General features: G+C 47.1%; 2 protein-coding genes across 3 annotated transcripts in view; both read left to right on the plus strand.

Moving 5' to 3' along the window:
- Window positions 1–12249, plus strand: part of LOC127462841 (zinc finger protein 239-like) — a 300460-nt gene extending 288211 nt beyond the window's left edge. For both annotated transcript variants that reach the window (XM_051771768.1, XM_051771769.1), the window contains 2 exons: window positions 10800–10875; window positions 11064–12249. In XM_051771768.1, coding sequence (XP_051627728.1) covers window positions 10827–10875; window positions 11064–12100 — 1086 coding nt within the window. In that variant the 5' untranslated portion in view covers window positions 10800–10826 and the 3' untranslated portion in view covers window positions 12101–12249. The remainder of the gene's footprint in view (window positions 1–10799; window positions 10876–11063) is intronic.
- Window positions 8301–17217, plus strand: part of LOC127462839 (zinc finger protein 239-like) — a 172603-nt gene continuing 163686 nt past the window's right edge. Inside the window, 1 exon segment of the mRNA XM_051771762.1 lies at window positions 8301–9135. The gene's annotated coding sequence lies outside the window, so the exon portion shown is untranslated.

Here is a 17217-nt window from a genome sequence, read left to right on the forward strand (position 1 = left end):
ATATATATATAAAATGATACTTAAAGCAATATGGGAGGGCACTGATCATGTCAAGAAAAGGAAACGAAAAGAGAGCAAGGACCGTTTCCCAGCAGCCAGACAGCACTCATGCCGAGGAAGTTGACTATGTCAAAAGAATGAAAGGAAAGTGGCCCAGCTTGTTTCCTAGGAACAGGATAACGCAGGCGCAGAACGGCCCAGCCACAGAGCGGAGCAGGCGCAGAGAGACCTGATGACGTGAAAAGAAGGAATCGAAACATGAGGAGGGGATTTTAAGAAGATGGGCAGCTACAAACCTATAAAAAGGCAGACTGAAAACTTATTGAACTGTGTGCCTTGAAGGAGCGGAAGCCTCATCAGGCAACCCAGCGCGCTGTTTTTTGCTTATTTGATTTTTATATAAATCTTTAATAAATTTTTTACTAATATATTTAAGTCTAGTGCTGATTTTACTTATAACACTGGGTCCGTTGGGAGTCCCTCGGTAGCCCCCCCCGCCCTGCGTGTGTGTGGGGGGGTCCTGGGTCGGTTGGGAGTCCCCCGGGAGTGATGTCATAGGGGAGCTGTGCTGTCACAGGGAGGTTGTGTTGTTGGAGGAGAAGACATGATGTCACAGAGATGATATGACATCACAGGAGAGGTGATGTCATAGGGGAGCTGTGATGTCATGGGGAGTGTGGTGTCACAAGGGAGATGTGATGTCACAGAGGAGCTGTCATGTTATGGGGAGGTGTGATGTCATAGGGGAGATGTCATGTCAGGAAGGATGTGATGTCATAGACGAGATGTGATGTCATAGACGAGATGTGATGTCGCAGGGACAGTGGGATGTCACAGGGGAGGGAGGACATGACATCACAGGGATGATATGATATCACAGGAGAGATGTGATGTCATATGATGGATGTGACATCATAGGGGAGATGTGATGTCACAGAATGATGTGATGTCATGGGGGATGTGATGTCACAGGGATAATATGATATCACAAGAGAGATGTGATGTCATATGATGGATGTGATGTCATAGAGGAGCCTTGATATCACAACAAGGATGTGATGTCTCGGGGAAGATGTGATGTCACAAGGGAGATGTGATGTCAGGGGGATGATGTGATGTCACAGGGGAGGACGTGATGTCACAGGGATTATATGATATCACAGGAGAGGTGTGATGTCATATTGTGGATGTGACATCATAGGGGAAGGTGTGATGTCATAGGGGAGCTGTGATGTCACAGGGGAGGACGTGTCACAGGGATGATATGGTTTCACAGGAGAGATGTGTTGTCATATGATGGATGTGACGTCATATGATGGAATGAGGAATGACACATCCCCCCCCCCCAACCTTGCTCCAGCCAAAGCTGTGGAATTTGTCTTTGTTTCCCTTGGGTTCAAGGTCAGGCTGTTTCATTTCCAGGGATGTCTAGAGATGAGTTAAGGGGAGCTCAGACCTTTTGGTGAGGAAGGACTTGTTTACTCTGGAGCATTTGAACTCAGCCTTTGTTCCTGGTTTCTTCCCACTCTTTCAGAGCAGTTCATTTCCCAGGGGGAAAGCTCTGATTCCCCAGCACAGTCAGGTTCTCCTGAGCTCAGGAGGTTTCACTGGTCTCATTTTTCTCTGATATTAATTCTGTGCCAAATTCTTGCTTCCTAGGTCAGTGAAATGTTAGAAGAGAGAGAATCTCACCTGGATCTTGGACAGAACACTTATAGACTTCTTTATTCTAATGAATTCTTCCCTTATAGTTCTGGATGACAGGACACCCCTGTGGAAAGTCCCTTTTCTGGTTTTCAGGACTTAAAAGAGATGCTTTTCTGATGTGGGTATTTATTGTAGTGTTATTGATTCAACTGTGAGGGTTGAATTGAGTGTTCCTTGCACCTTTAAAAAGTGCAACCCCTTTAATCTATTTTTTTAAACCCCACGCATTAGATGTCATTCATTTGGATCTTTTCCTGAAAAACTGAGATCCTTTGATCTGCTATAAACTACGAGTAAAGTGGGAAGAGTTTTTCTGAGGTTTTTCTCCAATAGCAGGCTCAGGGAAAGAAGGCCCTCAGATACTTTGGGGGAGATGTGGAGAGCTGAGCAGGAAGGCTCAGGAAAAGAACAAAACCATCACTGTGCACAAATCTGGAAAGATGAAGGAGCTTCGGGAAGCCCTTCACGTCTGCAAAGGGTTTAGTCTTTTTTAACAGCTTACAGGAGATGGTGGCTCTGAGCCTCCTCCCCTTCCAATTCAGCTTTTGGCACAGTTGTTTGCAATGTCTGAAGTGCTGAAGGACACGGTGAACCAGATCTAGGAGTTTGTTTTCTGCCTCTTTCGGTTGTTCCTGTGTTGTGCAGAGCCCTTGCTTGTTGGAGTGCTGGTGTCTGTTCCTGGCAGCAATGACAAGGCGAGTGCAGGAACAAGGAGGTTCTGGTACAAACCACTTGTCTGAAGGAAACAATGTCTTTTAGGACTGTCCCGGTACCTGAGGCACCTGCTGTTCAGATCTGCAGCAGACCTGCTGGTGGGCTACAGTAGGACCTGTGAGCAGGATGGAGAGAAAAACACCCATGACAAATGGCAAAAGAGAGGCCTCGTCCACTTCTCCTCACCAATTGGGTCCCCACTGGGGCAGGCTGGGCAGGAATGGCATGGAATGATGTGACAGGGTTGTCACTGTGTCACTGTCTGTCAGGCTGAACCTCTGGGTCTGCATTTTCCAGCCCACTGCTATAACTAGAATTTAATGTTTCAACTAATTGTATAATTACTCTAAATTAAAGTTGTTATCCAGGCAACTTGGAATAGAGTGTTTTCCTTTTAATTCATATTCTGTTACTCAAAACTGTCTTTTTAAAATATAGTATAGTTAGCCATTGTAAGAAAGATTAATAATGGAATAAAAATATCAGCAGAGGAAACACGTTTTCCTTCCAGGTTCAGGTGGATGAAAATAAAAATATTAACATGTTAAAACTGTACTGTAGATAGAAAAAGTTTAATGTTCTCATGAATTTGGCATATAAATTGCTAGTAGGCAGCCCACTTTTATGCTTAAAGTTTGAATCTCTCCTATGTGCCAACCTGTCAACACTAATTTTTAAACTTTCCTACTCATTGGAGGGGAAATGTTTAAAAAATGCCTCCAGGGGGTGAGTATGAAAAAGTGCTTTTTCTGTGCATGTAACAATTCCATAAACACTCTGTTGAACAAAATGTTATTTACTATTTCAACTGAGGACTGGGAGTTCAGAAGAATAGGTTTGCATTAGTAGTTCTTACTACAAAAATTGTTCTTTTTGGCTTCTAATTTGTCACATGGTTAACTTTAAGAACTAGAGAATGAAAACAGTTGTATAGTTAACATATTGTGAAGGGGAGAGGTGTATCATGTACTTCATTTTTTCCTCTGAATGGTGGTGTGTTCTATCAGGGACAGCTGATCTAGTCCAAGAATAGAGAGAGACTCAGCTGCATTTTGGAACCTGTTTTAGAATAGAAGCTGAAAGTGCTGACAAGGAGCACTTACTGGATAGACAGAGAATTTGTTTAATAACAGTAATATAAGCCATTGGCAATATATTGAGCCAGAACTTTAGTTGTAAGAAAGTCAGTTCCAATGTGCTGATTTACAGTGACTGAGGCTCCAAACCCCTCTGGCTGTTCTCTTCATAACAATTGGAAATGAGAGAATTGAGCAAATACACCCTGAACACTGTGAGTGTTTTGTTCTGTGGTTTTGTTTTGGTTTGTTTTTTGTCAAGAAAGCTTTTCCATTTCTAGCTGGTGTAGGTGTGTCCCTTTTGCATTCCCTTTTCATGGCCATTCACTTGGACAGAAGTTTTGTTTGATCAAAGAGCAGAGGAAGACAGGCTGCTGCTGAGCTGGGAGCAGGAAGGTGAGGTTCAATCATCACCTGCAAGGAACAGAAAAGGATTCCCAAGTCATACCAAGAGAGATGAAGGTTGTGGTGGCTGCTGATTCTGTGCTGCATTGCAGAGTTGTCTCTGGGGGGTTCTTGGTGCTGACTCAGTAACTCGGTGCTGACTCATCTACAGAGCAGAGCCTCAAAGAACTGGTTTGTATTTCCTGTGTGAAACAGAAAAGGGAAGATACTCTGAAAAAAGAATGGCCTGAGCAGTGAAGGGCTTCTTTAAGCTCTCATGTGCTCCGTGTGTGATTTGCACAGCACAGGAAAGTTCAGCAGTGACAGATGTGAGATTTTGCTTTGGACTCTTTAGCACCTGCCCTTTCCTGTCTGCTTGTTTGCCTCTGGAATAGTGCATTGGCTCTGCCTCTGGAATAGTGCATTGGCTCTGCCTCTGGAATAGTGCACTGCCTATGGAATAGTGCATTGGCTCTGCCTCTGGAATAGTGCATTGGCTCTGCCTCTGGAATAGTGCATTGGCTCTGCCTCTGGAATAGTGCACTGCCTCTGCCTATGGAATCCTGCACTGCCTCTGCCTATGGAATTGTGCATTGGCTCTGCCTATGGAATCCTGCACTGCCTATGGAATCCTGCACTGCCTCTGCCCATGGAATAGTGCATTGGCTCTGCCTATGGAATACTGCACTGCCTATGGAATCCTGCACTGCCTCTGCCTCTGGCTTGGGCTTGTTCCCAGCAGCCAACATTGACCCTACGGACCTGTAGCTGCTGCTGTTGGTTCAATCCCTACAGGAGATGGTTCCTGCAGCCAGGGGATCTCAGCCACTGTTAGTTTAGGCAGCAACACCTCTGGGACTGGATGTTGAACCCCATCACAGGATCCCTGATCTAATCATGCAAACAAGTGGGAATCCTATCATACAACTTATATTTGCATCTGAAAGAATTTGTTCCTGCAAGTGGATCACTGAAGCCAAGAGGCCCCCTTAGAGGAATGAACAAACACAGCAAACTGATGTTAGGTCAGAATTAATTAGGAGAAAAGATCGAACCTGGATATATGAGATTTTTCCCTGTGAGACAGATTTGGTTTTCCATTTTGCTCAGTATTACACTGAGAGTCACATCATAAAACTTTTTTGAAAGATTTCCTTTATGTCAAATTTCAGTCCTTTGGATACATCAGTTGTTATTCTCTCTTCTCCTCCTCCTTTTTCTTTCTCTCCCTTCTCTCTTTTCTTTCTCTCTCTCTCTCTTCTCTCTTCTCTCCCTCTCTATTTTCTCTTCTTTTCTTCTTTCCTTTTTTCACCAGGATTCTTTTCCAATGGGATTCTTTCTGTTCCATGTCTTCTGTTTCTTTTTCATTTTTCTTCTCTTACATTCTCTTTTGTCACTTCATGTGAATTTAAAAACGAAAAGAAAAATTAAACGTAGTTTTTTTAAAAAAAACTCATTGTGAAAAAAATCACAATGTGAAAAAAATCACATTTAAAAATATTCCAAATTCTCAAACACTTGCATGATATCTATCTAACTTCAGAATAATATAATCTCTGATTTTGATGAAGAGCATAAAGCACTTGAGTAAAGTGGAAAGGTTTGAAGGTTTGAGCCACTTGGCACAGCTGAGGAAGCTTTGAAGTTCCTCTGCTTGCAATGAACTCTGTGTTCCTCCAGCAGAGTTCTGTCACCCTCTGACATTTTCATCACCTTTCCATATTAGGAAACAAAAAAAAAAGCTGAAGTGGGGGAAAATGAAGGTTCTTTTAAGATCTTGCTGAGGCTGAAATGTAGAGGGAATCAAATCACTGCTTTGTTCCCAGCTTTAGCTGGGGACAAAACCAGAGATGATCTTTCTTAAACATGACAGCCATAAAAGTGCTTTTGCTTTATTGCTGGTTCCATTTACAGTTAAAAATTACTCTGTGGGATTTTTCTCTGTAGTTTCAAAAAAAAAAATTCTGAAATTGAGTTTTAAAAATTTGAACTTTTATATCTGAATTCTTGAAACCCTTTGCATAATTAAAATATTTTTCCTTCCTATAGCTTGTTTCCAAGCAAACATCAGCTTGGCTACCACGTAAAAGGGGATATCCTTGTGCTGTAAGATGGGGAAAATGTAAATACCTGCAAAATTGTGAGACAATGAGACACAAAGGCCACTGAGACTGAAGAGAGAAAAGGAGAGAGAAAGGGAAGATACAGCAGTTTATTCTTTTCCATAGTAATGATACTTGCCAAACATACCTTAATGTCTGAGATTTCTGATGTAGTTTGTTGGCTTTTTTACTGTCATCAGAGGAGTGAATATGAGCTTTATGCAAAGTAAGCCAAGAGTACAATTCTTTTTCAAACTAAAAATAACCTCTGAATTTTCAACTTTTGTTAAAGAAACCTTTTTGCAGAGTTCTCTGCTGTCTTGCCATATAATTGAAGTGAGGGAATGAAAAAGTATCCAAAAACATCAATAATGCCAAAGCCAAGGAAATCAAGATTTGGCCTTTTGCCTGCATTTTAGAGAAAAACTGTCACAACTGTCTCCCAAATAACTTTGATAGAAGGAAAAAGGAAACTGGACTTGAGTTCAGTTCATGCTCCTCTCAGGAGGTGTCTTCCTGACACCGTCCCTGCTCTTCTGCACTCCCAGGCAGCACTGGGACTTTGTTTTTCAGGGTGATTTGCTCCCTTCCAGCCCAGTCTGCAGCCACTTGGCATTTCTGTGTAATCAGAAGTTCTGCTCAGCTTTACTGAACGAGTGAGAAGCAGAACTGGCACACAAACTCTCAGTGGTCTGTAGTGTATTAATCAGTAAAATTCTCCCAGTTTTAAGCAGAGTTGTGCTATTTATCACAGCAAATAAAGTAAGGAAGAATTAATAAAAATGGGGCAATGCTTGTAATTCTTCTGCATAAACCTAAAATATTTCTTTGTGTGACTTCTCTTTCATCACTTAATATTTGTGTCTCTGTTATTTGCCTTTTCTGTGACTGTTTCAGAAGGAGGGCTTTTCTGTTCTTGTCTTCCCAGCTCATAACTTTTATTCCTAGGATCAACTCTCTTCTCACATTTTTAAGATACCAGATTTTGATGATGTGGTAAGTATTACTGAGCACAGTATGAGTGAAGTCTTGCCAGAGATTTCATTACTACTTCCTTACATTTACATCCTACATTTATAGCACTGTGTTGGCTTTTAAATTTATTCCTAAAGTTGTCTAGACTTCAGAGAAAAAAAAAAGAAAAAAACCAGGAAAAAATGAGAAAAAAAAAAACAAACAAAAAGAAAGAAGAAAGAAAAAAGAGAAAAAAAGAAAAAAGAGAAAGAAAAAAGTGGGCTAAATAAAGAAGAAAGAAAGAAAAAGGAGAAAATAAAAGAAGATAGAAAACCTACAAACCAAACTCGTCCTATCGAGTCCCGCCGCAAGGACTCCAACTCCCACAATGCCCCGCGCGGGGCGGGGGCGGGCGGGGGCCGTGGCCGCGCGCTGATTGGCTGCGGCGCGGGTCAGTGCAGGCGGTGCGCGCGCAGAGCGAGCGCCATTTTGTCCGCGTGGCCGCGGTGGTGGAGGAGGCGGCGGGGCGGCCTCTGCGCTGAACTGTGAGAGCTGGCGGGGGGGGCGGCGAGAGCGGGGCTCTGGGGATCCCCTCGGGGGCTGCGGGGAGCGCGGCTGTGGGTGGAGAGGCTGGAGGGCTCGGGAGGGCTTAGCCGAGGAGTTCGGGGGTTCCCGAGGAGGTTTTGAGCGGTCCCTGGGGGGGTTCGGTGTCCTGAGGGGACTTAGGGGGGAGGCTGAAGGTCTCTGAAGGAGTTTGGGGATCTCTGAGGGGGTTTTGGTTTCTGAGAAGATTTGGAGTGTCCCAGGTGGGTTTTGAGGGTCTGTGAGGAGGTTTGGGGGTCGTGGGGGTTTTGCGTGAACTTTTTAGGCACTTTTGGGGTCTCTGGGGGGTTTAAGGGGTCCCAGACGGTTTTGAGGGTCCTTGAGGGGGATTGGGGGGTCCCTGAATGGGCTTGGGGGGTCCAAAGTGGGTTTTGCGGGTCACTGGGAGGGTTTAGGGGGTCGTGGGGGGGTGATGAGGTCTCTGAGGGGATTTGAGGGGACCTTGAGGAGATTTTGATGGGTCGAGGGGGGGATTTCAGGGGTTTTGAGGGGATTTTGTGGAGTCCCCTAAAGCCCAGCAGTGGGGTTCAGGGGGTCCCCCAGCCCCAAGGGGTCCTAGGGATGCCTCCCAAAATCCGGGGGGGGAGATGTACCACATCTGGGTAAGGGGATCCCAGTGCCCCCAGTATATCCCATTGACCTCCCAGTGACCCTCAGTACAGCCCAGTAACCCCCCAGTGACCACCCATTGTGTCCCAGTGACCTCCCAGTGCTTTCAAGTATGGGCCAGTGATCCTGCAGTGAGCACCCAGTAACCCCCAGTATGGCCCAGTATCCTCCCAGTGTGCCCCAGTTCACCTCCAGTCCCTCCCAGTGCCCTCCGAGCATTCCTCAGTAACCTCCCACTCCCTCCCAGTGACCCCCTGGTTCCCCCCAGTGTGTCCCAGTATCCTCCAGTAATCACCCAGTGCCCCCCAAAGCCCCCCAACTGTCCCCAGTGTGTCCCCAGATGCCCTTGGCCTTTCTGTGAGCGGGGGGTGGGCATTTTTGTGGTCAGAGGGTCCAGGGGGGGCTCCTGGGGTGAGATGGAGGGTTGGGGACATCAGGGATGGGGTCTGGGGACAGTGGGGAGGGGTTTGTGGACAGTGGAATTGGGGGTGTCAAGGGGGGAACTGGGGCTGTGGGAAGTCCCTGGGAACATTGGAGACACCAGGGGGGTCTCAGGGTGTCAAGGGGGGAACTGGGGACACCAAGAGGGTCTTGGGGACACCGGGGGGGTCTAAGGACTCACCTGCTCGTGGTGCAGCCCCTTTTCTTTCCCCCAAGCCCCTCTAACTCCCCCCAAATGTCCCCTAACCTCCATTTTCCCTTTAGTTCCCTCCCCCCACTGATCCCTTTGATGCCCCAATGCCCCCAAAACCTGTTTTAACTCCCCCAAATACACCCAAAGGCCCCCAAACCCCCCTCAAATCCCTTCCAACCCCCACAAAGAGAGATCACCCGGCACCCTGGGACAGGAACACAGTGGGCTGTACTGGGGGCACTGGGCTGTACTGGGAGGGCACTGGGGGGGGGCTCAGGTGTCCCACGACAACGTGGCCCAGCTCCAGGAGAGATCCAGGGAGCAGTGAGGAGGTACTGGTCTGTCCTGGTCTGTCCTGGTCTGTCCTGGTCTGTCCCCCCAATCCCCAAAGCCCCTCCCCAGCTCCCCCAGGACCCTCCTGCACCCCAAAGCCCCCCAGGCCCCCCCAGGCCCCTGACTTGGTCCTGCTGCCCCTTGAGCATCTCCAATTCCTGCAGAACCAGGCATTTCTTTGCTCCCCAGGGTCGTTCCCACACCCAGAATGGAATCTGGGGGCAGCAGGATGTGCACAGTGCTCCCATTTCCTACAGTGCAAAGGGGCTGCAGGGAATGATTCCCCTGCTCTTGCAAATCTGCCAAAACCTGCAGGGCACAGGAGGGGGAGCTTCAGGAATTTGCTGGCATTGGGAGTGGAGCTCACAGGGTATTGAGAGGAACATATCCCTCAAATACAATCTCTGTGCATACACAAGATCTGTCTGGACAGGCAGGTAAAGCAATAATCAGATATATTCTGTATCATATGTATGGCACATATTCTATAGAATCCATCCTTAGCTATTGTATGATATATCTATAAGATATTACAAGTAACAAGCAATAACAAGGCAAGTGTCCTCCTTAGGGACACACTTCAGAAGGGACCTTGCACTTGACCCCCCCTCTCTTCAGCTTCGAGCCACCTGGTGCCACAGAGGGGGACAGAGCTCCTGTGGAACATCCTATTCCAGTGACACAGAGCAAGGAATAAACCCAAACTATTGCCTGGGTTTGTTCCCTGGGGGTCTCTGCAGCAGCAAGCACAGCCCCACACTGACTGCTCTGGGCTGTGCAGGCATTTGTGCTTCTGCCTGTCTGACACACACACACAAAAGTCTGGTGTAGTGCTGCCCTCAGGAACCCCCCCCCAGCCTTGCTCCAGCTAAAGCCATGGAATTTGTCTTTGTTTCCCTTGGGTTCAGGGCCAGGCTGTGCCTGTGTCCAGCCCAGAGGCTCAGAAAAGCATTTCTCCAGTCCCACTGCAATCTGCTGCTGCAGACAGGACCCAGGCACTGGTGGCACTGGGAGTGAACAGCAGAGTGTTTCCAGGGGCTCTCTGAAGGAACACAAGTGTCCAAAGAAACCAGCACAAGTGTCCACAGAAGTCCCAGTCCTTCATCCCTGAATGAGCTCGTTCAGCCCAGGAAAAACTGTCTAAGTTCTATTTCCATGGAAGGTTTTTCTCACTTTAACACCAGTTTAGTTCCAAACCGGTTTCATCATTTCCTCCTCCCAATTTCCCTGAAGGACACTGACAGAGACCATGGACACTGACAGGGATCACAGAGTTTGTCCCTTGGCCATACAGCTCCTGCTGTTTGGCAGCACAGGAGAGGTTAATTAGAGCCCAGGCTCCAATGCCAGGGTGTCCCTTGAAGATGAGCTTGAAATCAAACGACTTTCCTGCTGGAGGGTTAAATTCAGTCCCCATCACCTTTTTTTGGGCTGAATCTTCATATTTTGGAGTATTTTTTAGCTCAATCTTAACTTTTTGCAGTTTGGGGTGGCGAGGGTCTTCTTGCTATTTCTGAGGGGTTTTTTTTGCCTGAATCTCAGAGGTTTGGGTTTCTCTGGGCTGAATCTTGGTGTTTTGGAGGTTTTTATAGACACAGGATGCCCGGTGAGTTCTAGAGATGGACTTGGGCAGGAGGAACCCACAAGCCAACACACTCAGCCCTTGTTTCCACCCCACATCAGGATTTGTCCTTCCCAAAGCTTGACCAGATGGAGGAGGCTCTGAGGAAGAGGAAGATGCCTTGGGCCCCCCAGGCAGGTGAGGAGGAAGTCAGTGTCCCTTTGGGCGGGTGTTGTGCTGGCTCTGTCAGCCCAGCATGGCCCCGGCTGCAGGACAACCCCGCTGGCGCCGCCGTCCTGCCGGGGCCGGAGTTGGGGGGATGTCCTTGGCCTTCCCTGTGGGCCGGAGGCAAATCCCCTCCCTGTCCTTCTTGCTTCCTGCCCCAGGCCCCGAGCTGAGGACGGAGAGCCCGGAGGACAAATCCCCCCGGCAGAGCCTGGTGGGAGAGGCCGTTTTGAAGGGCTCCCCGGCGCAGGAAGGCAGCGGGGAGGAAAAGGGCCGGAGATCCCCCCGCAGGAGGGGCTCCAAAGCCAGCCCAGGGTGCTCTGAGGAGGAAAGAGCCAGCCTGTGCCGGGAAGGCGGCCGGAGCTTGAGGGGGAGCTCTGAGCTGGTGGTCCCTGAGCAGCCTCCCAGCAGGGAGAAGCCCTTCAGGTGCTTGGAGTGTGGGAAGAGCTTCAGGAAGAGCTCAAGCCTCTTCACCCACCAGCACATCCACACTGGTGTACGGCCCTTCTCATGTGGGGAATGTGGGAAGAGCTTCAACTGCAGGTCCCACCTTATCCAACATCAGCGCATCCACACTGGGGAACGGCCCTACACGTGTGGGGAATGTGGGAAGAGCTTCAGGCAGAACTCCACCCTTGTCAAGCACCAGCGCATCCACACTGGGCAGAAGCCCTACAATTGTGGGGAATGTGGGAAGAGCTTTAGGCAGAGGTCTGTACTGATCCTACACCAGCGCATCCACACTAGGCAGAAGCCCTACAAGTGTGGGGAATACAAGTGTGGGGAATGTGGGAAGACCTTTAGGCAGAGCTTTGAAATGATCCTACACCAGCGCATCCACACTGGGGAACGGCCGTATGTGTGTGGGGAATGTGGGAAGAGGTTTCAGACCAACTCGCATCTCCTCGTGCATGAGCGGACACACATGGATGAGAGGCCCTTCCTCTGCACCGAATGTGGGAAGGGCTTCATCCAGAACTCCCACCTCGTCAGGCACCGGCGCATCCACAGTGGGGAGAGGCCCTACAAGTGTGGGGAGTGTGGGAAGAGCTTCACCGAGAGCTCTAAGTTGACCTCACACCAACGGACCCACCGGCAAGGGAAGCCCTCGAGTGCCCCGACTGCGGGAAGAGCTTCGGCCGCTGCTTCCACCCCAAATGAACCCCCTGATGGGGAGGCAACCCCTGGAGTCCAGTGACTGTCAGTCCATCCCTTTCGACCACAAAGGGCCAGTCCCCTTTCCCAGGGGCAGGTTCTTCCAACAGAACCCTTCCTGGGGGTGTGTGGAGATTCCTGCCTTGGCTGGGGACCCCCCAGGGTCACTGCTGGAGGTTGAGAGCAGAGATCTCCCCATTGGTCTGGGGGAGTTCCATTCATCTCTAATAAACAATTACTGCTTTGGTGCCAGCTTGAGTAGAATTGCTTCAACAATTGCTTTAGTGTAGAGCACTGTCCTATCTTATCCTGTACCCATGGTAGTTTTAGTGTTTCTATTGTGCAGTAAATAATTGTGATGAAGATCTTTTGTCTGATCATTTGTAACCCTAAATAAATTATCTATCTATCTATCTATCAATAGATCTGATTTGCCATCATTAAAACATGGGGGACAAAAGTGGTTCAGTCACACCTCCCTAATTCCTCTAAACTTAAAATGTTGGCAAGATTCAAGGCTGAGATTGGATCCAGCGGCCCCCAGCACCCCACAGGAAGTTGGGAGCTCAGGGGAACTACTCCCTTTCCCAAAACCTGGTGCCAAAGACCCCCATGGGTCTGCCGGACCCACCAGACAACCCCTCCTTTTCCACCCTTCTCCCTGTTCCTCCCACTTTTCCGTGGTCCCCTCAATCCCCAGCCCCCTCAGGATCACTTTTGGGGTCCCAACCCCCACTTTTTCCCCCCATCCCACCCCTTCCACATCATCCCCCCACTCCCCAGCCCCCTCATGCTCAGTTTGGGGGTCCCACCATCCCCTTTCCCCACTCTTCTGACCTCTCCCACTTATTTCTCATCACCCCCCAAACCTCAGTGCTCTTCCCCCTCCACTTTTGAGGGGTCCCACTCCCCTCCCACTCAGTTTGGGGTCCCACCACCCCTCTTCTCCACTCTGACCCCCCTTTTCCCACCAACTGCCCCCTTCCCACCCCCCACTCACCCAAGAGCTCCTCGCCCACGGCCGGGGGGCTCCCAGCACCACCAGTGCCCAGAGAAATCCCCCAGAAAAGGGGTTGGGTGGAGTCCTGGGTGGGCTTTGAGTGCATTTGGGGGTCCTTGAGGGGCTGTGGGGAGGTTTTAGGGGTCCCAGCACCTCTTGGGGTGAGCTGGGTGCCTGTTGAGGGGCAGGTGCCCTCCCAAATGTCATTTTATTGTAGAATTCTTTCAACAGAAGAACCTAACTTGTCACATAAATAAGGTTGACTCTAATTACAGTACTGAAAAGTCCAGTTGATTTACACAGAATGAAAAGAAAAACCAACACAAAAAAAACCCCAAGGATGAATACCCCTGAGATTATATAAAAATGGCATACTTCATCTAAATTGTATCCTTTTCTGGGTAAAATTGAAATTGGTCTCAAATAGGTTAATGTGATTGTGGGTAGGAATTTTAAGTAATACTCTACAGCTACATTTCACATGACCCATTTCCCCCATGTTTATATATTCTTCTTTTTTTAGAAGTATAAGCAAGCTGCAGTTTTGCAGCAGGAAATCTCCTCTAGCACAGAGTTCTTCCCAGAGATCTTAAGCACAGCCTGGATCTCATGCCAAGGCTCAGGTTTTGGAAAGGCCTGGAGTGAGACCTCTGCAATGAGGTGAATTCCCTGCTCACAGATGATCAATCTGCTCTTCCAAGCTGTTGTGCAGTTTTCCCTTTCTCTCCTGGCTCTCCCCAAGCAAGCAAAAACATCCATGTTCTCCCAGGCAACTCCAGCTGCTGTTTGGATCTTCGTGTCCCAACTGTCTCGTGCAGCTCCAGAAGACAGAAAGCAACCCCAAAGCTGATCAGTGCAGGTGCCACATGTCTGCAGCATGGAAAGGGCCCAGCTGGAGCTGGGGGAGATCTGCCCAGCCCCAAAAGCACGGGGTGGGGAGGCAAAGGGAAGGAGGGAATCGGAAGAGAAGGACACAGTTGGAGCATCACTGCCTGTCACGGGTGACAGCGGGTCTGTCAGCACCTTGGCACATACTGACGAAGCAATAGATGTTGACCAGATCAAAGTATACCCCTGAGATGGACTGAAAAGAGAGGACTGAAAATGGAGGCCCTGATCCTGACAACATACTGATGCATCCTGAAGAAGCTGTCCCGTGGGAACAGAGAACACTGTCTCATGAGAACAGGAGCACTGTCTCATGAGAACAAGGACCTGTTTTGAACGAGAGTAGTTGGGAAAAACATCAACATGAGAGAAAAATAAGAGCAGGTGCTCAGGACTGTTGTGGGAAAGAACTGGGCTGCTTTGAGAAAGAGCAAAGTTATTGTGAGAAAGTAGAGTTTAGAAAATGCACCTATTAGCTGTAAGAATTCTGGTGTGAAAGTTTGGACTGTCCTATCCGTGTGCATTACGTGTGTTCAAAAACTGCAAAGCAGGGACAGCAGCCCCGGGCGGCTGTCCCTGCTTTTCCCTTGGAATAAACTTTGCTGGAACCTTTTTCGTGTCGCTTTGGCCGTTCCGACATTATCAGCGACATCTGGTGACCCCGACGTGATCGCAATGTTGAAGACGGATTTATCTCCAGTTGCGGAACTGCCGTGACTTCCCTCCTAGAGGGGGAAAGAGCAGAGGATTTTCTCTCCTAGAGGGAGATTGGACCTGTGGGGCGAAGCACAGGGGGAACGGAGCCCGGTGAAGCTTGAGAGCGGGTGGTTCCCGCGAAATGGTCCGGACCTGAACTTTTTGACCCTCATTAGGTAAGCTAACGGGGGTGCCACCGGGGACTATATTTTAACAATGGGACAGCGCATAACGAAGGAGGAAAGTGTAGTTCTATCTACGTGGAAATCCCTCCTTAACCGAAAGAATGTCAAGGTTACTGAATTTTATTTACGACGTGCTGTTACAGTACTGAAAATAAGGCTTTGAAGTTACTACGTTAAGTTGCATTTCGTGTGTTTGCCTAACACTTGCTCCGTGAGACTTTGAAAGATTTAGAAGCGTACGGGAGGCAACAATCTATGCAATAATTCATATAAGAACTAAAACTCTGAAATGCAGTTGCCCAGAAAGATAAGCAGGTTGTCGATGTAACAAATTGTCCTTGAACTACAGCTCCAAGCAAAAAATGCAGAAAAATTTAATAATTCACTCCCGGAGACAAAAAAGAAGTCAGGACCCCCCCTCTCCATTGCCACTGCTGCAGAAAAAGCAGTTTTTCCACCAGATAACTCCACCGAGAAAACAACTAAGAAAAGAAATCCAAGTCAAGATTTATAAGTGAATGGAGAGGGACAGAGATAAATTAGAATAACGGGGGCTGGGCAGAAAACAAGATAGCAAAGCCCATCCCTGTATAAGCCTTCGAACTCAAAAGTCAGCATCTGCTTCCTTTTCTTGCTTATTCACAGCCTGAGTTACCTATTTTTTGTTCATGTACTAATTGGCTGTTTCAGTCTCACAATGTGTGTAAGATAAAACACAGAAAAATATGCAACAAATCAAGTTTGGTGTCATGGAAGCCTGAAGACGACGATCCCTACCGGGGGGTGGAAAGAAAAAGGGGGTAAAAGACTGCCTTCTGATATTTCTGTTAATTCTTGTGTTAACTGTAGTGTCTGTGGAATGTGGTTTTGTGAACTCACAATATTACTGTTACTGTGTGTGTGTATGTGAAGAAACAAAGTTCTTTGCCAGGAGAAAAAGGAAAAAGAAAAGTAAAAAGCCTTCCCTTGAAAAGATTCAGCCTTGCCAGGGAAAGAAACCGAGTGTATTTCACATGATAGAGATGGTCTGTTGCTTGGTAACTAAGCAGAAACTTTATTCACTCCCTCAGAGCTGGGAGGAGAATCAAAATATCCTGCTTTGTAGAAATTGCAACTTTGTAACCTTCTGATTGGAGAAAGAAATTGTCTTACAATTTCATAATATAGTCTCACTAACTGTTTTCTGAAGTTGTTCATTAAAATAACCAAAATTGTTTCAGAATGCATACATAAATGTAATGGAGAAATAGAGTTTTTAAAGTAACTGCTGATAGACAACTGCCTGTGATAAGACAATTCCAGTGTGTGTGGGGGGAGTGATTCTCCGGCAGAGCTCTAAGCACAGCTGCTCTACCTTCCCTCTCCCCCCCCGCTCAAACAGCTCTGTAAACATTCTTTTGTTGCTTCTGTATTTTACAGATAGCTTTAAGGTAGATTTTTTTGGTGGAATACCTAGCTCAAAAATATCTTATTTGGCAGGGGCAGTTTTTGCCAGAGCAAAAAGGGAAAAATAAATAAGTTGTTTCTAGCTGGAAGTTTCCACCTTTGTGGAAAGAGAGATAAAATCTAAAGATATAATACAGGAAACTGCCTAACAACAGACAGTGTTTCAAGTTTAAACTGCATCTGTCCTGGTCTCTTGTGCTAAGCAGCAGAGGTGTGTCCCTGTTATCAGGTGACAAGCTTAAACCAGAACTTTTGCTGCTTTGCCAGGTGTGCATTCTGGATCCCCTGGTATACTCTTATGAGCAAAACCCTAGTTTAAAGCAGCCTGAGTGAGTTTTACTGTGGCTTTATGTAAATTGCTAAAGTTGAGAGCTACTTTAAGAGTGTTAACTTCTTAAATACCTCGATGTAAGTTAAACTGTTACACCTATTTTGTTTAAATAAGATGTTTAAAGTTTTCACGCATATCCCAGAAAAATATATAAATATCAGCAAAAATTCAGAATTAGCTGCTTATAAATCCTAGCTGATCATATCGTTTCAGAGGCTGGATGAGACTGCTTAAGTTTTAAAAGGACATGACTGTTCTCCAGTTTCATTTTTTATATTCAGAGAGGCAGGAATCTGCCCTATGAATTTGTGAATCCTGTTCAAATCACAAGCCATGTGTGGCTTGATAATAGAAAAGTAAAAGATACAAAACTATATTTAATCCAATTATGCAACTAAGACCTTATAAAAATCAGTAATCCCATCCTCTGAAAGATTTCCATATGCTGAGATTTTGAACAGCCAATTGTTTCTTCATAATGAAAGCTGCTATTTGCTTTTATTGAAGTTACAGTGACCTTCCTGAAATTCACTGTTTTCCTTTACAATAGGAGAGAATTTTTCTGCAGTACAACATGATAAAATGCTGCTCAAAATGATAAAAGCAAAGTAAAA

Source organism: Manacus candei, unplaced genomic scaffold (assembly GCF_025592945.1).
Source record: "Manacus candei isolate 608988 ecotype Guabito, Panama unplaced genomic scaffold, ASM2559294v1 h1tg000142l, whole genome shotgun sequence".
Lineage (NCBI taxonomy): Eukaryota > Metazoa > Chordata > Aves > Passeriformes > Pipridae > Manacus > Manacus candei.